Source organism: Populus euphratica, unplaced genomic scaffold, assembly GCF_000495115.2.
Source record: "Populus euphratica unplaced genomic scaffold, PopEup_1.0 scaffold48.1, whole genome shotgun sequence".
Lineage (NCBI taxonomy): Eukaryota > Viridiplantae > Streptophyta > Magnoliopsida > Malpighiales > Salicaceae > Populus > Populus euphratica.
This window is the reverse complement of record NW_011499879.1, coordinates 287,072-303,654: the sequence shown is the minus strand read 5'-3', so window position 1 is coordinate 303,654 and position 16,583 is coordinate 287,072. Positions and strand designations below refer to the sequence as shown.

At 33.1% G+C, this 16,583-nt stretch overlaps 2 protein-coding genes across 2 annotated transcripts; both read right to left on the bottom strand.

Annotated features, from left to right (window-relative positions):
* Positions 1 to 667: 667 nt before the first annotated feature.
* LOC105128956 (probable LRR receptor-like serine/threonine-protein kinase At1g12460) lies at positions 668 to 4,044 on the bottom strand. The gene is made up of 2 exons (XM_011030814.1): positions 2,712 to 4,044; positions 668 to 2,613 (listed from the first exon to the last, which is right to left on the bottom strand). Exons 1-2 carry the CDS (start codon positions 4,004 to 4,006, stop codon positions 1,122 to 1,124), a joined length of 2,787 nt encoding a protein of 928 aa, XP_011029116.1. The 5' UTR covers positions 4,007 to 4,044; the 3' UTR covers positions 668 to 1,121.
* A 7,529-nt stretch (positions 4,045 to 11,573) lies between these two features.
* Positions 11,574 to 15,523, bottom strand: LOC105128955 (transmembrane protein 64-like). The gene is made up of 4 exons (XM_011030813.1): positions 15,105 to 15,523; positions 13,983 to 14,219; positions 13,623 to 13,840; positions 11,574 to 12,259 (listed from the first exon to the last, which is right to left on the bottom strand). The coding sequence occupies exons 1-4, from the start codon at positions 15,366 to 15,368 to the stop codon at positions 12,085 to 12,087; spliced, it is 894 nt and encodes a 297-aa protein (XP_011029115.1). The 5' UTR covers positions 15,369 to 15,523; the 3' UTR covers positions 11,574 to 12,084.
* Positions 15,524 to 16,583: the final 1,060 nt, after the last annotated feature.

Sequence of the window (16,583 nt, the reverse complement as noted above, 5' to 3'; positions counted from 1 at the left end):
AGCAATGGGGGCTTTTTCTGTGAGTTAGTCAGCTCTAATAGAGAGAAAGGGGAGCTTGAGCTTTGGGAGAAATTGTTGGATAAGGCAAAGCTCAATGTTACTCCGGGATCTTGCTGTCATTGTATTGAACCTGGATGGTTCCAATTCTGTTCTGCCAACTTGACTGAAAGGGATATTCCTGTACTTATGTAACGAACTCAGAGAAGTGTGGATGACTGTAAAGCAAGCAGTTGAAATGTTTGGTTTATTCTAAGGAATTAGATCCCATGCAGATCTTTTGGCAGTTTCCCTGCTGACGATGGAGAAGGTAGAAGAAGCTTAGTTATAAATGATCTTGGAGAACAGAAGTTAGTGTTAGTACTAATTTTTTCCACACTTTTGATGCCAACAATGGGCGGAAGTGAGTTGAGATAATGCTGGTATATATTGTTTTCAATGATTCTTTCAATGTACCATGTCAAGCACTTAGTGCAAATGTTCAAAGATCATTTATAATTTATTGTTACCACTTTTTTTCCAGTGATGGAAGACTGAAATGGAACACCAATAACTATCAAATTAAATTACTGGTGCCAAAAAAACAGTGTTCATAATGTTCCATCAAATTAAATGGTTAATCTGTAAGGTTCAGCTTCATGAGAGAAAGTTACTGCTGGAATACTAAAAATCATTACCTCCGAAGTGAAGCTGGTCTCTGCTGCATTTGATTTGGAGACAGGTAGAGTACTGTGAAAAAATCATTCCACTTACAGGAGCTGGATCAAAGTGCTTCCCAGAGGCTGAATAGCATTGGTGAGGACGGAGGACGAGACACTGTTCTTAATGTTCCAATCTAATAGCTAATCGCCTACCCTACAATGTCCACGCCATGTGTGATACAATGAATGAATCATTTTATTGCAAAATGTTGCAAATGTCAGGAACAATTTACTCTTCTAATCTCAAAATGAATACAAAAGAATGATTTCTATTTTTTTCCCCTAATATCCAACTCCCTTGTATCTGCACAATGAGTCACACCAACTTCCAGCTAGACTACCACCTTTTTATTATTATTATTATTAAAAGTTTAGATGAACTCTGAGGGGGTCCAAGGAAACCATCTAATGCACTTCGAAAATCTACGATGATTCCACTCCAGACCTTATGGACTCGAGGACCTGAACAACCTCGGCCATGCTAGGTCTTCTTGAAGGAACCTCAGATGTGCAAATCAATCCTAACTTCATGACTTGAATCAACTCATTCTCTGAAAAACCTCGCAAACTTCTATCAAAGCAATCTGAAGCAGAGCCAGTCTCCAACAACCCGCGAACATATTCACACAGAACCACCACCTCATTTGTTGTAGGACTCTCCACCGGTTTCCTCCCAGTAACCAGCTCCAAAAGAATCACTCCAAAACTATACACGTCATATTTATCACTTAATCTTAGACTCTGAGCCAACTCTGGTGCAACATACCCTACTGCATTGTGGAATTTGGTTAAACCATAATTGTCCAAAATGGGAAGCAACCTCCCCAACCCATAATCAGACAACTTGGCCTCATAATTTTCATCTAATAGTATGTTAGTGGATTTGATGTTGAGATGGAGAATTGGAGGCCTACAGTCATGGTGAAGATAAGAAAGAGCCCTAGCTGTTAAGAGAGCAATTTGAAACCTCCTGGACCAGTATAATTCTCTGTTCCCAACACCAGTACTGGTTCCCGGATAATTAAGCCCATGCAGATTGTCATATAGATTACCATTAGGAATAAATTCCGACAAAATTAACTGCATTGTTGAAGACCAGTAATACCCTTGAAATGCAACCAAATTGGGATGTCGAAGGTTACCTAACCGTCCAATTTCTTGCTCAAATTCATCTTGACTTCTGATCCTACCCAGAGTCTCAAGCTTCTTCACTGCAATACAAACCCCGCCTTCAAAAGTAGTTCTGTAGACTGTTCCAATTGATCCCCCACCGATTAAACATTCCTTGTCTAGCAAAGCTTTGGTTCCAGCCTCCCAATCTTCGTACTTAGAAGGCAAAGTCTTGCTAAACAGAACCAGCTTCCCAATTATAACATTTGAATCTGTCGAACCCAATGGAGTACTCTCAACTACAGTTGTCACATCGTCTTTTTTCCTTCTGCGTGCCCTGATGTTCATGATTGATACCACACAAACCCCAGTAAGGATCAGTGCGGCAGCAACAATTGCCACAATAACAGAGTTGCTGAGCACCTTGTTTTTCTTCGATTTGTTGCCTGTGCCATTGCCACCTCCTGAGCAAGAGATATCCAAAGGTGTCCCACAGAGCCTGGAATTGTTAAGAAATGCAGCTGCGCCAAAAGCCTGGATTTTTGGTATTGAAGGAATGGGACCTGAAAGGTTGTTGGAGGAGACATTAAAAATTTTTAAGTTGGCCAAATTTCCAAGAGAAAATGGAATGTTCCCAGAAAGGTTGTTTTGTGACAAGTCTAGAAGTTTGAGGTTTGATAGGCTTCCTAGAGTCTCCGGTATGCCACCATCAAGTTGGTTTCTATGCAAATCAAGGACTTCTAGAGACGTCAAATTGTCAAGGGTGTTGGGAATTTCTCCATCTAATGCATTTCCAGAAACATCCCTGAATAAAAAATAAAGAACAGAAATTTTTGGTCATGTTTGGATTAAGAAAACAAAAGCTGATGAAATCTAAAACACCAGGATAATGTTTGGACTCACAGCTCACGAAGAAACCTGCAGTTGCTGATATCTTTAGGAATTTCACCGGCAAGATTGAGGTTGTGCAAATCCAGAAGGAGCAGCCACTCAATGCTTCCAAATTCTCTAGGGATTGTCCCCTTTATTGAATTGTTGCCCAATTTAAAAACCAAAAGCCTCTCCAAATTGGCGATCCCAACTGGGATACTCCCATTCAGCCTGTTAAATCCCAAGTCAATAAATTCAAGGCTTTTGCAGTTTGTAATGCCCAAAGGGATTTCACCTTCCAGTTTATTACTTGAAGCATCAAAGAATTTTAGACTTCCACTGCAAGTTCTCACCTCTGGAATCCCCCCTTGAAACCCATTATGTGATAAATTGAAGTAGCTCAAGTTTTGCAATCCAAGAATTCCAAATGGCGCCAGCCCAGTAAACATATTGCTGCCAAGATCCAAAAAACTCAATCTTTGGCAATTTGAAATCTCTTCAAGCACACTCCCGGTTAACACATTGCTCCTCAAAGACATGTACTCTAATACAGGAACATCACAAATCCCAGAAGGCAATTGACCACTAAGATTATTGAAAGAGAAATCAAACCCTTCAAGATTAGTGCAGTTTGCAATTGAAGCGGGGATTGAACCAGAAAGACTATTATGAGAAAAAGAAACAAACTTGGTGTTGTAACAAAACTTGAACAAAGCAAATGGAATCTCCCCAGTGTAACCATTCCTTGACAAATCAAGAAATCTAATCCTTCGCAAATCACCAATGAATTCTGGTATTGACCCAGATAAGGCATTAGAACTCAGATTTATCTTCCACAAAGTGCTTAATTCGGCATATTCTTGAGGGATATTGCCTGTAAATTGATTGCCAAACAATGTCAAAATTCTTAAAGATCTCAAACCTGATAATGCTGGTGACAAAACCCCAGATAAGCTTGTGTTCCACAAAACAATTCTCTCTACAAAACCAAGAGGGTTGCAGAACACGCCATTGTAGTTACAAGGATTGTTACTTGGGACCCAATTAGCCAAGCTGTTGTAAGGGTCATTACTGATGTTACCCTTGAATTGCAGCAAGATCTCCTTCTCAGTAGCTGGTGAAACTGTAGTGGCAGCGAATCCAAGGAAGAGAGAAATTAAGAGCAAAAGAGCATGGGAAAGACACAATCGATACAATCTTCTCATGCTCACTGAATAAATGTTGATAAATAGATCTAGCCCTTTGGCATTATTGATGGTGGATCCAATTGAAACGGGATCGGGGTATTCTTGCAGCATTCGCATTGAGAAACACAAGAGCACAATCATGACTATGTAAAGGACGCATTTTTCAACTTCTGGTATCACTGAAAGGTATCACTGAAATTAAAGAAAACAGTTAAATTAGCGAGCACAATTGCACACTAAACAACCCAATTAAAGAAACACTTAAATTGGCGAGCACAATTGCACACTAAACAACCCAATTTGTTTATGGAACAAAAAAAAATAGATCTAGGAAGTTTCACTTTGGTGAGGTTTGTGTAAAAACATGAAATTGATGAGGCATGGGAAGTGAAGCAATAAAAACGGTGTAGAAATAGTGGTGGACTCACACTGACAGTGCCTTGGCTGGAAGGAAGCAGGTGAGCCAATTTAATACTCCCTCTTTCTCTGCTTTAAAAAGCCCCCATCTCTCTCTCTAGCATGGTGTATGTATAGCTGACACCAACTTGGAGAAGAACCACGTGCATGTCCATTTCGTTCTCACTATCTCTAGTCCTTAACACATAATCATGCTTTAAAAAAAAAAGAAAAATACAAAAAAGGGCACTCATCTTTTTATGGATTGCTATAAAAGAAAGAAAGAAAGAAATCTGTCTTGTTCAGTCACTAATCCTAGGCCATGACCTTGTAGCTTCTGTGGCTGTCTGTAGCAATGGATTTAATTTCTCACCAACCAATGCCAACCAGTCACAGGATTCTAAATATGATTACAGAACGGACTAGTTAACTTGATAAAATTAACGAATTAAGAAAGAAAAGGACTCGCTATGCATAAAAAACAGAGAAAAACAAAGAGGAGATAAAGTGAAGCAAGAGAAGGGGTCTCTAAATTTCTTTTTGTGGGTTTCTTTTTGTCTGCGTTGTTGACGAGTTCTTTGCTGCTTTTTTGAGGAGACCATTGAAGTTTCTCACTACCTTTCTTTCTTTCTTTGTATCCGTTTCGATGGAGACGTTTGAGAGGACATTGAACATTGTTTCCTTCATTTGTTTTTGTAGTTGGAAGGGAAGGTGGGCCGTCAAATTTATTCTTCCATTTATTATATTATGCTACTGCATTGAAAGGGGGTGGTGATGTATGATTATAGCAAGTTAGCAACAACAATTCTAAAAATTAAAACACAACTCATGACTTGGCTAGGCTAGGCTTGGACTTTAACAGTTTCCAGCTAGAGATTGAAAATCCTCTCCGCTGATTTTCCATCCAGATCTTGCCGTTTAAGACATTCAGGGAAGTCATGCCTCGTGTTTAACTACTCTGATTTAGATAGAGTTAGTACTAGATAGATAGTTCACAATATGCTGTTGCTCAAGTTATTTTTTTTCTAACATGAACAAAATTGTTTATACCTTTTAATCTCCATTGCGTTTGTAAGTTAGCAAATGGGAAAGGGGATGTGTAAAACTTGATGAAACCCGGCAGCTTCATCACATTTCAACATGCTTGAAGTATATATATAGGTCACTCGCTTATCGGACATCGAAGTTTTCAGGGAGAAATGTAAGGTAGCGTTGGGAAAGCTGTTTCAATATTCCAACACAAGTACATGCTTTTTAGTTTTTTTTAATGTAATGTGCTTTTCAATCTAATCTACTCTGTAAACTGTAATATTAGTTTCTCATTATAGGAACAGCAGATGGGTTTCACAAAACCAGTAGAAACCTCTCTGCCTCCATCTAAATTAAGAACGACATTCATCAACTGCCAACCATCATCTTCTTCTTCTTCTTCTTCTTCCTCCTCCTCATCATCATCAATTCATCATCATCTTCTCTTGACTCTTGGAGTCCTGCTTCCAGTTCACTTTTTTTTAATGAGGTCCATCAAACGCTTAATGCACAAAAACGGTGAACGTTGCCGGCATAAATTCTTCTGTGGTCCCACATCAAAGCCTTTGTGTTCTCCTATAAATTTGCCACGTCAATGTCCACTACGCTGCTGCGACACCCTTTACAACCACCCATGTACCGCCTGTGCATCGCTTTTTAGTGTACTGGGGATTATAATAATGATGGTAGTTTAAAATATATTTTTTTATAATATATTAAAATAAAAATTTTATTTTTTAAAAATATTTTTGTATATAATTACATCAAAATAATTTTAAATTATATAAAAAATGTATTTTAAATAAAAAATCAAAATTTTAAAAAATATAATTTGCATTATATTGTCAAACATATTTTAAAAAATATATATATATAAACATTCTAACCGAAGATATTTTTTAAATTTGTCCTAAATAAATTCTCAACATTTAATTTAAGATATCGTAAATGGAGTTAATTAATGATAACCCAATCCTATTTTAAAAACTAAATATTTAATCCTTCTATTGTTTTAATTTATTGACAAATTGATCATTCTTATCTATCTTTATATTTTATTTTTTTTCTTTTTTAAGAACGAAAAAAGAAAGGGAAGTATACTAGATTAAAAAATTGGTGAGAATAAAGTATGTTTTTTTTTAAAAAAATGATAAATTAAACCTGGCCAATGTTATCAATTGAACTATTTAATTATTTTTTCATTGTATGAGGATTATTTTTTTATAAACTACAAAAACTATAATTAAACTTCATATATCACCATATATCATATTTATTGAAGCTATGTGGTATGTTTTTTGTTGGAAGCCTGTTTATTTGCTTGAAAGGTTTTTGTTGAAAGTGGATTTCTTAAAAATAAATTATTTTTTTATGTTTTGTAGTATTATCAAAAATAAATTAAAAATATTTTACAGCATTTAGTTATGTTATAGAACATAAGTTGAAAATAACTTGTTAAAATTTTAGTTTTTTTTCAAGTTTATTAAAAAGGTGAGGACTAAATATGATAAATAAGAAATTTGAAAGATGATGAAATTAAAAAAATTAATTTTATAAATTATTTTAAATAAAATAAATAGCAATCAATAGAATGAAGATCAAGTGTGATAGATAAAAAAAATTAAAAGATAATGAAATTGAAAAAAATTAATTTTATAAATTATTTAAAATAAAATTAATAGTAATAAAAAAATAGAAACCAAAGATGATAAATAAAAAAATTAAATAAAAAAAGATAAGAGAAAAAAAACAACAATAAAAAAAGAGAAAACTAAAGTTAATATAAAAAATAAATTAAATCAACTTATAATGGATAAAAAAATTTAAAAAAAAAAACAAAATATATAGTAATTAAAACATTGAGAATCAAATTTGATATTATCAACAAATAACAAAATATTTCTAAATTTGCAATCTTTGAAAAAAATTTGTTTAAAATAAAATGAAAATACTTTCTTGAAAATCAAGCCTGGCTAAAAACATATTTGTCATTGATTAACTTTTTTGATAGTAAACAAACAAAAAAAAAATTTCTATAAAACAAACATCCCTAAAAATATTGTTTAGTATTAATGCATATATTTAGTGTAGTAGGCATTCTTTGTAGTGACTAGTCTATTTTTCATTCTTTTTATGCTGCTTCTATGTGTATGTGTGTATTTCTTTTTATATGGTGATTGTGTTTATATATGTATTTATTAGAAAAATGACATTTACTACGTTGTGGGTCAAATTAATTTTTTACTAACATAAAAAAATATTCATGTGATATTAATGTTTTAAATAAAATAAGAAAAATACATCACTACTGGGTCAAATTAAATTTTTACTAGCATAAAAAAATATTCATGTGATATCAATGTTTTAAATAAAATAAGAAAAATACAAGAATCCAGTAATTGGAAGAGGTTACACATGTTGTCATAGTAATGACCCAAAAAACAAATAAAAACAAAATATTATGAATCAAGCATCTCATGTAATTAATTAAATTTAATTAAAAATATATTTTTTATAAAAAAGTTAGATTCAACGGAGTTGGAAAAAAAATCTGAGCTAACCCCTGTTACCTTCAAAAGTATAGAAAAGCCCTATAGAAAACAAATAAAAAAATATTTATGGATAAAATTGAAAAAACAATAAAGTTAAAAAAAGAAAAAAAAATCAAGTAAGTCTAGGTAAACCTTGTAAACCAGGGTTAATTTCTTGAACCTGTAATCATTAAATCATAGATTAAAGCCAAACCAAGAAACTTAACATTCATCAAAATAAATATTGGAGGATAAAATCAATAAATTTAATTTAATTAGAAAACAAAATTCCTTTAAAAAAAAGCTAATCTGATACAGATAAAAAAACTCAAAGCAACACTTGTTATTTTAAAAAAAAACAGACCTCATAGAAAACAAATAAAAAGAATGTTAGAGGATAAAATCAAAAATATAAATCTTAAAAAAAAAACAAGCAAACCCGAGTGAACCTTATAAATTTAAATTAAACTCTCAAATCCATAATTCATTAAATTTGTTATCCAGGCTCAACCTAAAAGCTCTTGAAATCAATTGATTTAATGTAATTTTAAAACAAAATCCTTAAAAAAAATTAACAACGACCCTAAACAAACCCGAGACAACTCACGTTATTTTTAAAATAACTAAAAAATCTTATAAAAAATAGATAAAAATAACAAAATATTGGAAGATGAAAAAAAAAGCTTAAAGAAGAGGGGGAAACCAAGAAACTCTGCGTCAATTTCATAAACTAGAGTTGATATTTTAAACTCACAACTCGTTAAATTCTAGATCCGGACTCAACTAATAAATTAAACATCCAGCCAATTAAATATTAGAGGGTGAAATAATAATAATAAAATAATCTAAAAAACCATGCGAGGTAAAAAATAGCAATAATAAGAAAAAAGATTAGTTTTGATAAGAAAAAAACTAAAAAAATGATGAAATTGTAACAAGAAAAAAACAATTTTAAAAAAATCTAAAATAAAACAAATAGGAATCAACATAATATGAATCAAATCCAATAAATGAAAAATTCTACTAGATGAAATTGAAAAAAAAATCCTTAATCTCATAAATTAGTCAAAATAAAAAATTATAATAAAGAGAATATAAATAAGATCTCAAAGACAACAAATCTCATGGGCTAGCTTGATTTTTTTGAAGGCCAACATGAAAATAAAAAATCAAGTAAGAGAATGAGAAAAAAAAAAGAAAAAAAATATTATATGTGCTAAACTGGAAACAATAATGTCACACGCTCTACTTGTACGTAGAGTTGGTACTAGGACGCTTCGGCCTCCATCCTTGAACAAAGATTTTGGTTACCAGACAACTTTGTATATCCTGTCCAAATATAATAAATATTATTCATGTATTTCTAGTTTCTTTTAAAATTTTATTTATTATCAAAATTACCTTGCTATCTATGACATCTAATAGCTATCAAATTACCAAATTACCAAATCAAAAGGACAAAAAACAAAACTTTTTAATTTGTAATGGAAATGATGTAATTTAATTGTTTTAAAATTAAATCAAAGATTAAAAAGCCTTTGGATTAAAGTTTAATGTTTTTTTGTTGTTAAGGGCGATGAAATAATTATATTGTGCACTTAGAATACAAAAAAACTATTTAATTTTGTTTATTTTTATAATGACTAATGAGTCTAATAGAAAAACCCATTGAGAACTCTTTATTTTTTTTAAATATAATTTATATATATATTTTTTTAAATCTGATTTTGCAATCGAAACTGCAAATCCAACATGATGCAAAACACACATTTAATGTGAGGAGGGATTTTGAGGCATCCATATTTCGAAGATACGTGGAAGTTTGGTAAATGTTTTTTAAAGTTTTTTTAATATATTAAAATAATATATTTTTTTTATTTTTTATATCAATAAAAAAAAAAAACATTAAAATAATTTCATTAAAAAAATTTAAATTATAATAAAAAACATATTTAATCTCAATCTCAAACACCCAAGATCCAGTGAGGAGGTGGTAAAGGGAGTCACGGAGTTTTGATATATTTAACTGGGTAGCACTAGACACGAAGAGTTTGGTAACTGTGAAGGGAGAGGTGCCGATGTACACATACCTCTCTGTCACCACACCCACTATTAATTGTTATATGTGAAAGTAGAGATGACATTTGATGCTGTGGTCTGAAATCAGAATCTCTCCCTCTGTCAGAGGTCAAAGGTGAGACAAAAAACCTGGAACTAAAAGTCGAAGCAAACAATGTGGACACATGGAGATGCTTTAACTCCAAGCTGTCAAAATTAGAAAGCTCAATTCAATCCGAACCAAAAGCTCACTCATTCAACAAGGATGTGTCAACTCCTGTAAAATATTCTACCAACCACTTTGGATTTTTCTTACCAAGTCTCCACAGTTCGGAGCACGCATTTTCATTCGATCATGGGCATCCCGTCATCATGCGCCCAGTTTCAAACTCCTACCTAGAGTCATTGATAGTTATCAAATAGCTTGTAGAGCATTTTTATTTTTCAACATAAGAGGGCTCGAGCTCACTTCATTTGTCAATCTTGATCTTGAAAGAAAAACACTAACTGGGATTATATTGGTTTGCCTTTCCCCTCTTCAAAGAAGAACATTATCTGTAATATTTATATTATTTAGCCCGACTAAATTTGTTAAAGTTAAATAATATAAGTATTATAGATAATAGCACATAAAAAAATCAAAGAAATGAATATTACCGTTAGATGATGCATTCAGATTTTTTATTGAATATTTATTTTTATTTTATATAGAAATGTTTGGGCTTTTCAAAGTTCTTATTAATATAATTCTTATTAAATTTTTTTAACACAACAAAAAACATTTATCTTTTTATTGAAGGGGAGCAGGTTAACTAGAACTTAATAATGGTGTAAGGTATAAAAATTACACATGACACCATAATATCATGACACCTACATTCCATTTCATATTCCATATTAACAAGGGCGGAGCAAGAACATAAAATTAGGGAGGCCAAATTAAAAAATTATTTTAAAACAAGGAAGAGATTAGAAAAAACCTTTTCTTGTTTGGGCCAGGACCTTGCCAGCCCCCCTCCCCCACCTCCACCACTACATATTAATCATGTATAGCCACAACCCTAGTACTCTTCTGGAGAGGTAAAAGAAAAGCTCTTAATCCAAAGTAGGGAATCAGGTCAATCAGATCAACACTAGTGATTTAGAGAACCGGGGGGGTGGGAGGGTACTTTGCAGCATGTAAGGCAACAACATTCAATATTTTGAAGTGCATGTGTCATATGTTATCAATGTTATGCACTTACCATATACCAACCCAAAGCAGGAAGTTGCTCACAAATCTCTATTTTGCTAATGAGTGGTGCTTGTAAGGGTTGAGAAACTGGTGCTTAGTCATGGCGTGCCAATTTTCACCCTAACCAGATTTCAATTATGATATCTACATCCTCAACGGTACATTAGTAAATAAATAAATAATTCTCACGACATTCCTTCTAAAGGGTATATTTACCAGAACAGTTATTTCCCAACATTCTTCTTCAGTTCAATTTCGAAACGATAACATAGAAAACGAAAAAGCTATGGTCCCAGTCTCCCAGGGTTGGTTATGAGCACCCCACATTGCGCCCACTATAAAAAAGTTCTCAGCGAACGTGGAAACTTCCAAGAGAAAAATGCAAAGTGCTATTTTACACCTCTTGTCGGCAAAGGATTAGGAGAATTTGGCTAGAAAATGGAAGGAAGAAATACGAAAGTAAAAGATATGGACTCACAAATGAATTCGACCTAAATAAAATATTGATACATATTTTATGTACAAAAACACCGGAATGCTGCTAAAGTATGGAATGGAGTCTGCAGTAGTCCAGCATAAACTTTTGCAGAATACCATGCAATTAACTACACGAGTCAAAAACACTTCAACTTTCATTCACAACTTTCAACTTCTTTGCCTATGTCCAATGTAGCCTCTTCTAAGCCAGATACTACAATCATATACGAGCAACAATTGAAAGAGATAAATATAGAGGATACAGGGTGATGAAAGCGAGTAAGGAAGCGGCTTTATATAATGAAGTTAGATGCCTGCCTGTTCCACACAGTCTGTAGTTTCTGTATGGTGATCAATGCTAGCGTGCAGTAACACACATGGATGAAGTTGTTAATAAAATAAAACTTCATCACTCAAATCATGCTCAAGTGTGCAATCTGACAAAGCTGGTACGTGGAAGAATGTTTTTCACTGATTCAGAACTAGAACAGAAGCTATGCCAGTAATGGTTCATCCTGCATCACCTTGAGCTGCCTTTTGGCATACACAGTGATGATAATTGTGGCAACCACCGTGGCACAGAAACCAAATACCGTGAAGACAATTTGTGGAGCCGAGAGTGCGTGCCGGTCATTTGAAGCATCTGCCAAGGTCCTAATGACAATCCCACTGCAAAAATCAAAGAAGGTTCAGGTTCAGGAATGCTTTAAGAAGATCTGTCTGCTTGACAAGAATCACACATCTATGAAAAAGCAGAAGACTTGGCTCCCAGGTCTGAAAAACATCTGGCTTAATAACCCTACTGCTATTGACACCACCATGGAGTAGTACACTGAGCTAGCCCAGCATGGTTATGCCCTCTCATTGACAAGTACCAACCTCAAAGTTTAGAAAAAGTGAAAAGGGAAAGGGAGGACCAAACTCATGTGATGCTCACTTGTTCACCCCAAGGAATCAAATCCTGTGGTTTAGCTGCCACTATGCCACTATTAGCACCCTGCTAGAATTCACATTAAAGACCAAAACCTAGGATACACAAAACACACGCCATCCAGTGTGAAGCAGGCCTCTTCTGTGGGGCAAAGAAAGTGCTTCTTTTTTTTTTAAAAAAAAAAAGGGGTAGCTCCAAAGGAAATCCTTTGATTTGTTCTCTACAACAGTTAGAGCTGAGCAATGAAGAAGAGGTGGAGGTGGAGGCACTGAAGAAGAGCTGAAGATGAGAACAGATATTTCGAGGGTTGATGATAAAGCCTCAATGGGCATACAGATCAGGTTATTTATGGTAATTTGTAAAATCATTATGATGCACATTTGATTAGGGTGGTGGGAAGAAGGATTTACAAACCAACCAAATGAGAGAGAGGGTGTGAGTACGAATGGCTACTTCTGGACACAAATTACAAGAGGTTTTTTATTGTAAGACCTTAAAATGAGTGCAAATAATTACAGATTTTACAAAGAAGGTAGGGCAACCCATCCCAAGCTTCTGATGCTAAGTGTGACTGAAGCTATATCCTTTCGTATTTTTCCCTTGTCAAGGTATAAAGACTCAAACCCAAGACTCGTCGCTCTCCTTCTTAAGTTATCACATGACTAATGGCTGGAGCCTTGTATTTAGATTTGCAAATGCTTCCATGAAATTATTTTCTCAAGAATAATGCTATGGGTGAGGGAAGAGGTCACAGCAAGGGAGGAATTTCTTACCAGGACAAAATCACATTACTCCTTTCATATATATTTCTACCAAAAGAAAAAATCATATACATCTGACCTGAGTTCTGCAAGTTACTGTGACCAATAAGAAACAAAAAAATTGAACATTGTGTTTCACCATGAAAAGACGATGGTGATCTGTTGCTCTAAAAATTGAGGGAAATAGCAAGAAATGCACTGAGAAAAAATTGACAACTTACACTTACATTAGAGTACGTGAAAAATTCAATGTGCATGCTATGCATTAATGTAAGACTCTAAAATCAGAAGCACACAGACATGAAATTCTTTATGCAGGAGGGGTGGGGGGAGTTCTCACGTATAGATTGCAACGAAAATCTCTGGCACCATTCCAGCCAATGATCCCAAGAAGTAAGGCCCATACTTCACATTTGTTGCAACAGCACAGTAATTATACCGAATATATGGAAATGGAGAAATCCTGATCAGAGCCACAGCTCGAAACTGATGAAACCAGTTTCCTTCACCAGCTGCTCTCAAAATAGCAGCTCTCTTTGGATATTTGTCAAACCACCTCTGTACCAAGTAATTTAGAATAAAATTAGGCAAACATAGAAGTAAGAAAAAAAGAAGAAGCTATAATTATGAACAAATATTGGCACAAGGTTAAGAAGAAGCTATAATTAATTATGAACAAATATTGGCACAAGGTTCATACTCTGATTTTATGAAGGAACAAAGAGCCAATGAAATATGGAAGTGACACACCCACAGCTGCTGCAGTTATTATTAATAGAAATCCAAACCCATAACCGAATGTCATCCCAGCCACCCACATAGAAGGAGAGGATGGTAGAAGTAGAGTTGGGAACAATGCCACAGAGGCAAAGAGCAGAACCACCAGTACTGGAGTGCTAAAAGTCGTTGTCTCCCAATTTATGATAGGGATTATCTCCTGAAAAAATTCATTCGTCAAATAGGGAGCAAATTAAAATACGTTTAAATATCCAATAACCACAATGCACTTCTAGAAACTCCAGCTGGTATAGAGCAGTAATATCATATCCTGCGGCAAGTTTTTAGTGGGATTAGTTACAAAGAGAGTACTGCAGAGCACCAATTTTGAATCCAATTAGAGGAAACGAGGTATCAGAAAAGAAACACCCACAAGATTACAAAGAGCAGATCATGTTCTAAAGCAATATTGCCTACATGCTCAGAAAGAAAATCACATGCATGAAACACCTCATAAGACTCCGACTTGTAAACAATTCTCAACCTGAGCATATATACACATTTGTGATGAGACAAATGTTCTCGACCTGAGCTATAAACAGTTAAACATAACAGAGTACCAGGCAATCTATCTCATAAAATATATTTTAAGGGACAACACAAACCCGTATCACAAAGCATAAAACCACAACACCACCTCCAATAGCATGACAATGTAATAAAACTCCCAACGAAAAACACACTACATTACAAAATCCATAAAAAAATATCAAAACTCACAAGCAAAACCTGCCAATTTACGGGGGGGAAAAAATACCAGTGAAACCACAGAAACATGTAAATGGAAGCATCAGTTCAAAAGAAATAAACCCGAACCACATATACACATTAGCAAAACTACAAAAACATCAAAATTCAGATACAAAATCAACCTTGCCCGTAAGAAATTAACAGCCCATTTAAGAAAAAGCACCAATAGATAACCCTAAGGCAAGCAAATCCCAATCCACCAAAACACCATAACAGAAAAACAAAACTGTGAGCTGAAACAACAGAAAAACACAATTAAAACCAGAATAGCATAAACTTCCCGATCAAAACTAACCTTATCCATCAGAAAGGGGCCAACCCACTCGACACAAGCAGCAGCCAATAACCCAAAAAATGCAAACGTCACAACCAACTTAACCCAATACCAGAACACAGACCCTCCAAGCCCCCAACAACAACCAAAATGATTACACCTTTCACCAGCCCCATTCTCGTCTCTCAAGTTCACATAATCCCCTTTGCTATTATCATCAATTTTATCACCCTCCATTCTAATCCTCACATCTAGCACCACACTGTCATCCTCATAATAAGTCATTGAATCAGAAACCCTAAGAACTGATAAAGTTTGAAACTCTCTGTATGGTTCCTGAGATAAAGGAGGAACAGAGTTTTTCAGGTGATGATTATGATGGGGAAGCAAAGGAGGGATTTGTTGATGAAGAAATAACAAGGGAATAATAATCTATGAAGCATATAAAAAGAATACCAAACACTGCCACTAGTTTTTATGTCTTTTTACTTCTTAGGGACCCTTTGCCCTGTACCTTGATCTTTAGTACCTTTAATCTTTCCGTTAGGCTAGGAGGAACCTATACTTTGCAGACTGATTAAATCACACACATTCAATCATGTCGAATCAATCTTTTTTAATATAATGTTTATTTTTTAAAAAATTATTTTTAAAATTTATTTATATTTATTTACTATTATAAAAGTTGGTTAAAAAATATTTTTTAATTAAAAAAATTAGTTTAGTTATCAAAAAAATATTTTTTTATAAAATTTATGATGAAAATACTTTTTAGAAGTTAAGAAAAATTTAAAAATATTATATTATTTATTAAATATAACAATTTTAGTTCTTAAATTTTTGATTGTTATATATACATATATTTTTTTTTAATTTTTCAATTTCATCTCTTAAAATTTAATTTTTATATTAAATTTGGTGCTTATTTTTATAATTGTTATTTTTTTTCTTATTATTTTTTTATTAAAATTTTTTATTTATCAAATTTGACGATTATCTCTTAATTATTACTTATTTTATTCGAAATAAATTATGAAACGTTAATTATTATTATCTTTATTTTTTATTTTTTTTTATTTTTTAGATTTGATCTTTATTATTTTGATTATTATTTATTTTATTTAAGATAATTTATAATTTTTTTTAATTTCATTCTCATTTAACTTTTAATTTATAAAATTTTTTCTTATTATTTTAATAATTTTTTTTAAAATAAAATATTAATAAATTATTTTTCAGCTTATTTTTCACAATATAACAAAGCACTGAAAAGTGTTTTCCAACTTATTTTTTATTATATTATTAAATATTAAAAAATAATTCTGAAATTTATTTTTTAAAATTTTATTTTTTCAAAAAAATTATTTTTTAATAAATAAACAGGTATAAGAACAATTTTTAGCTGCTAGTATAATCTCCTAGTAGGGCTGCGTGGAAGTAATTAAATTCAATTTCTCATTGAAATTAGAGGACCATAACTATTTATTTGATAAATTATAA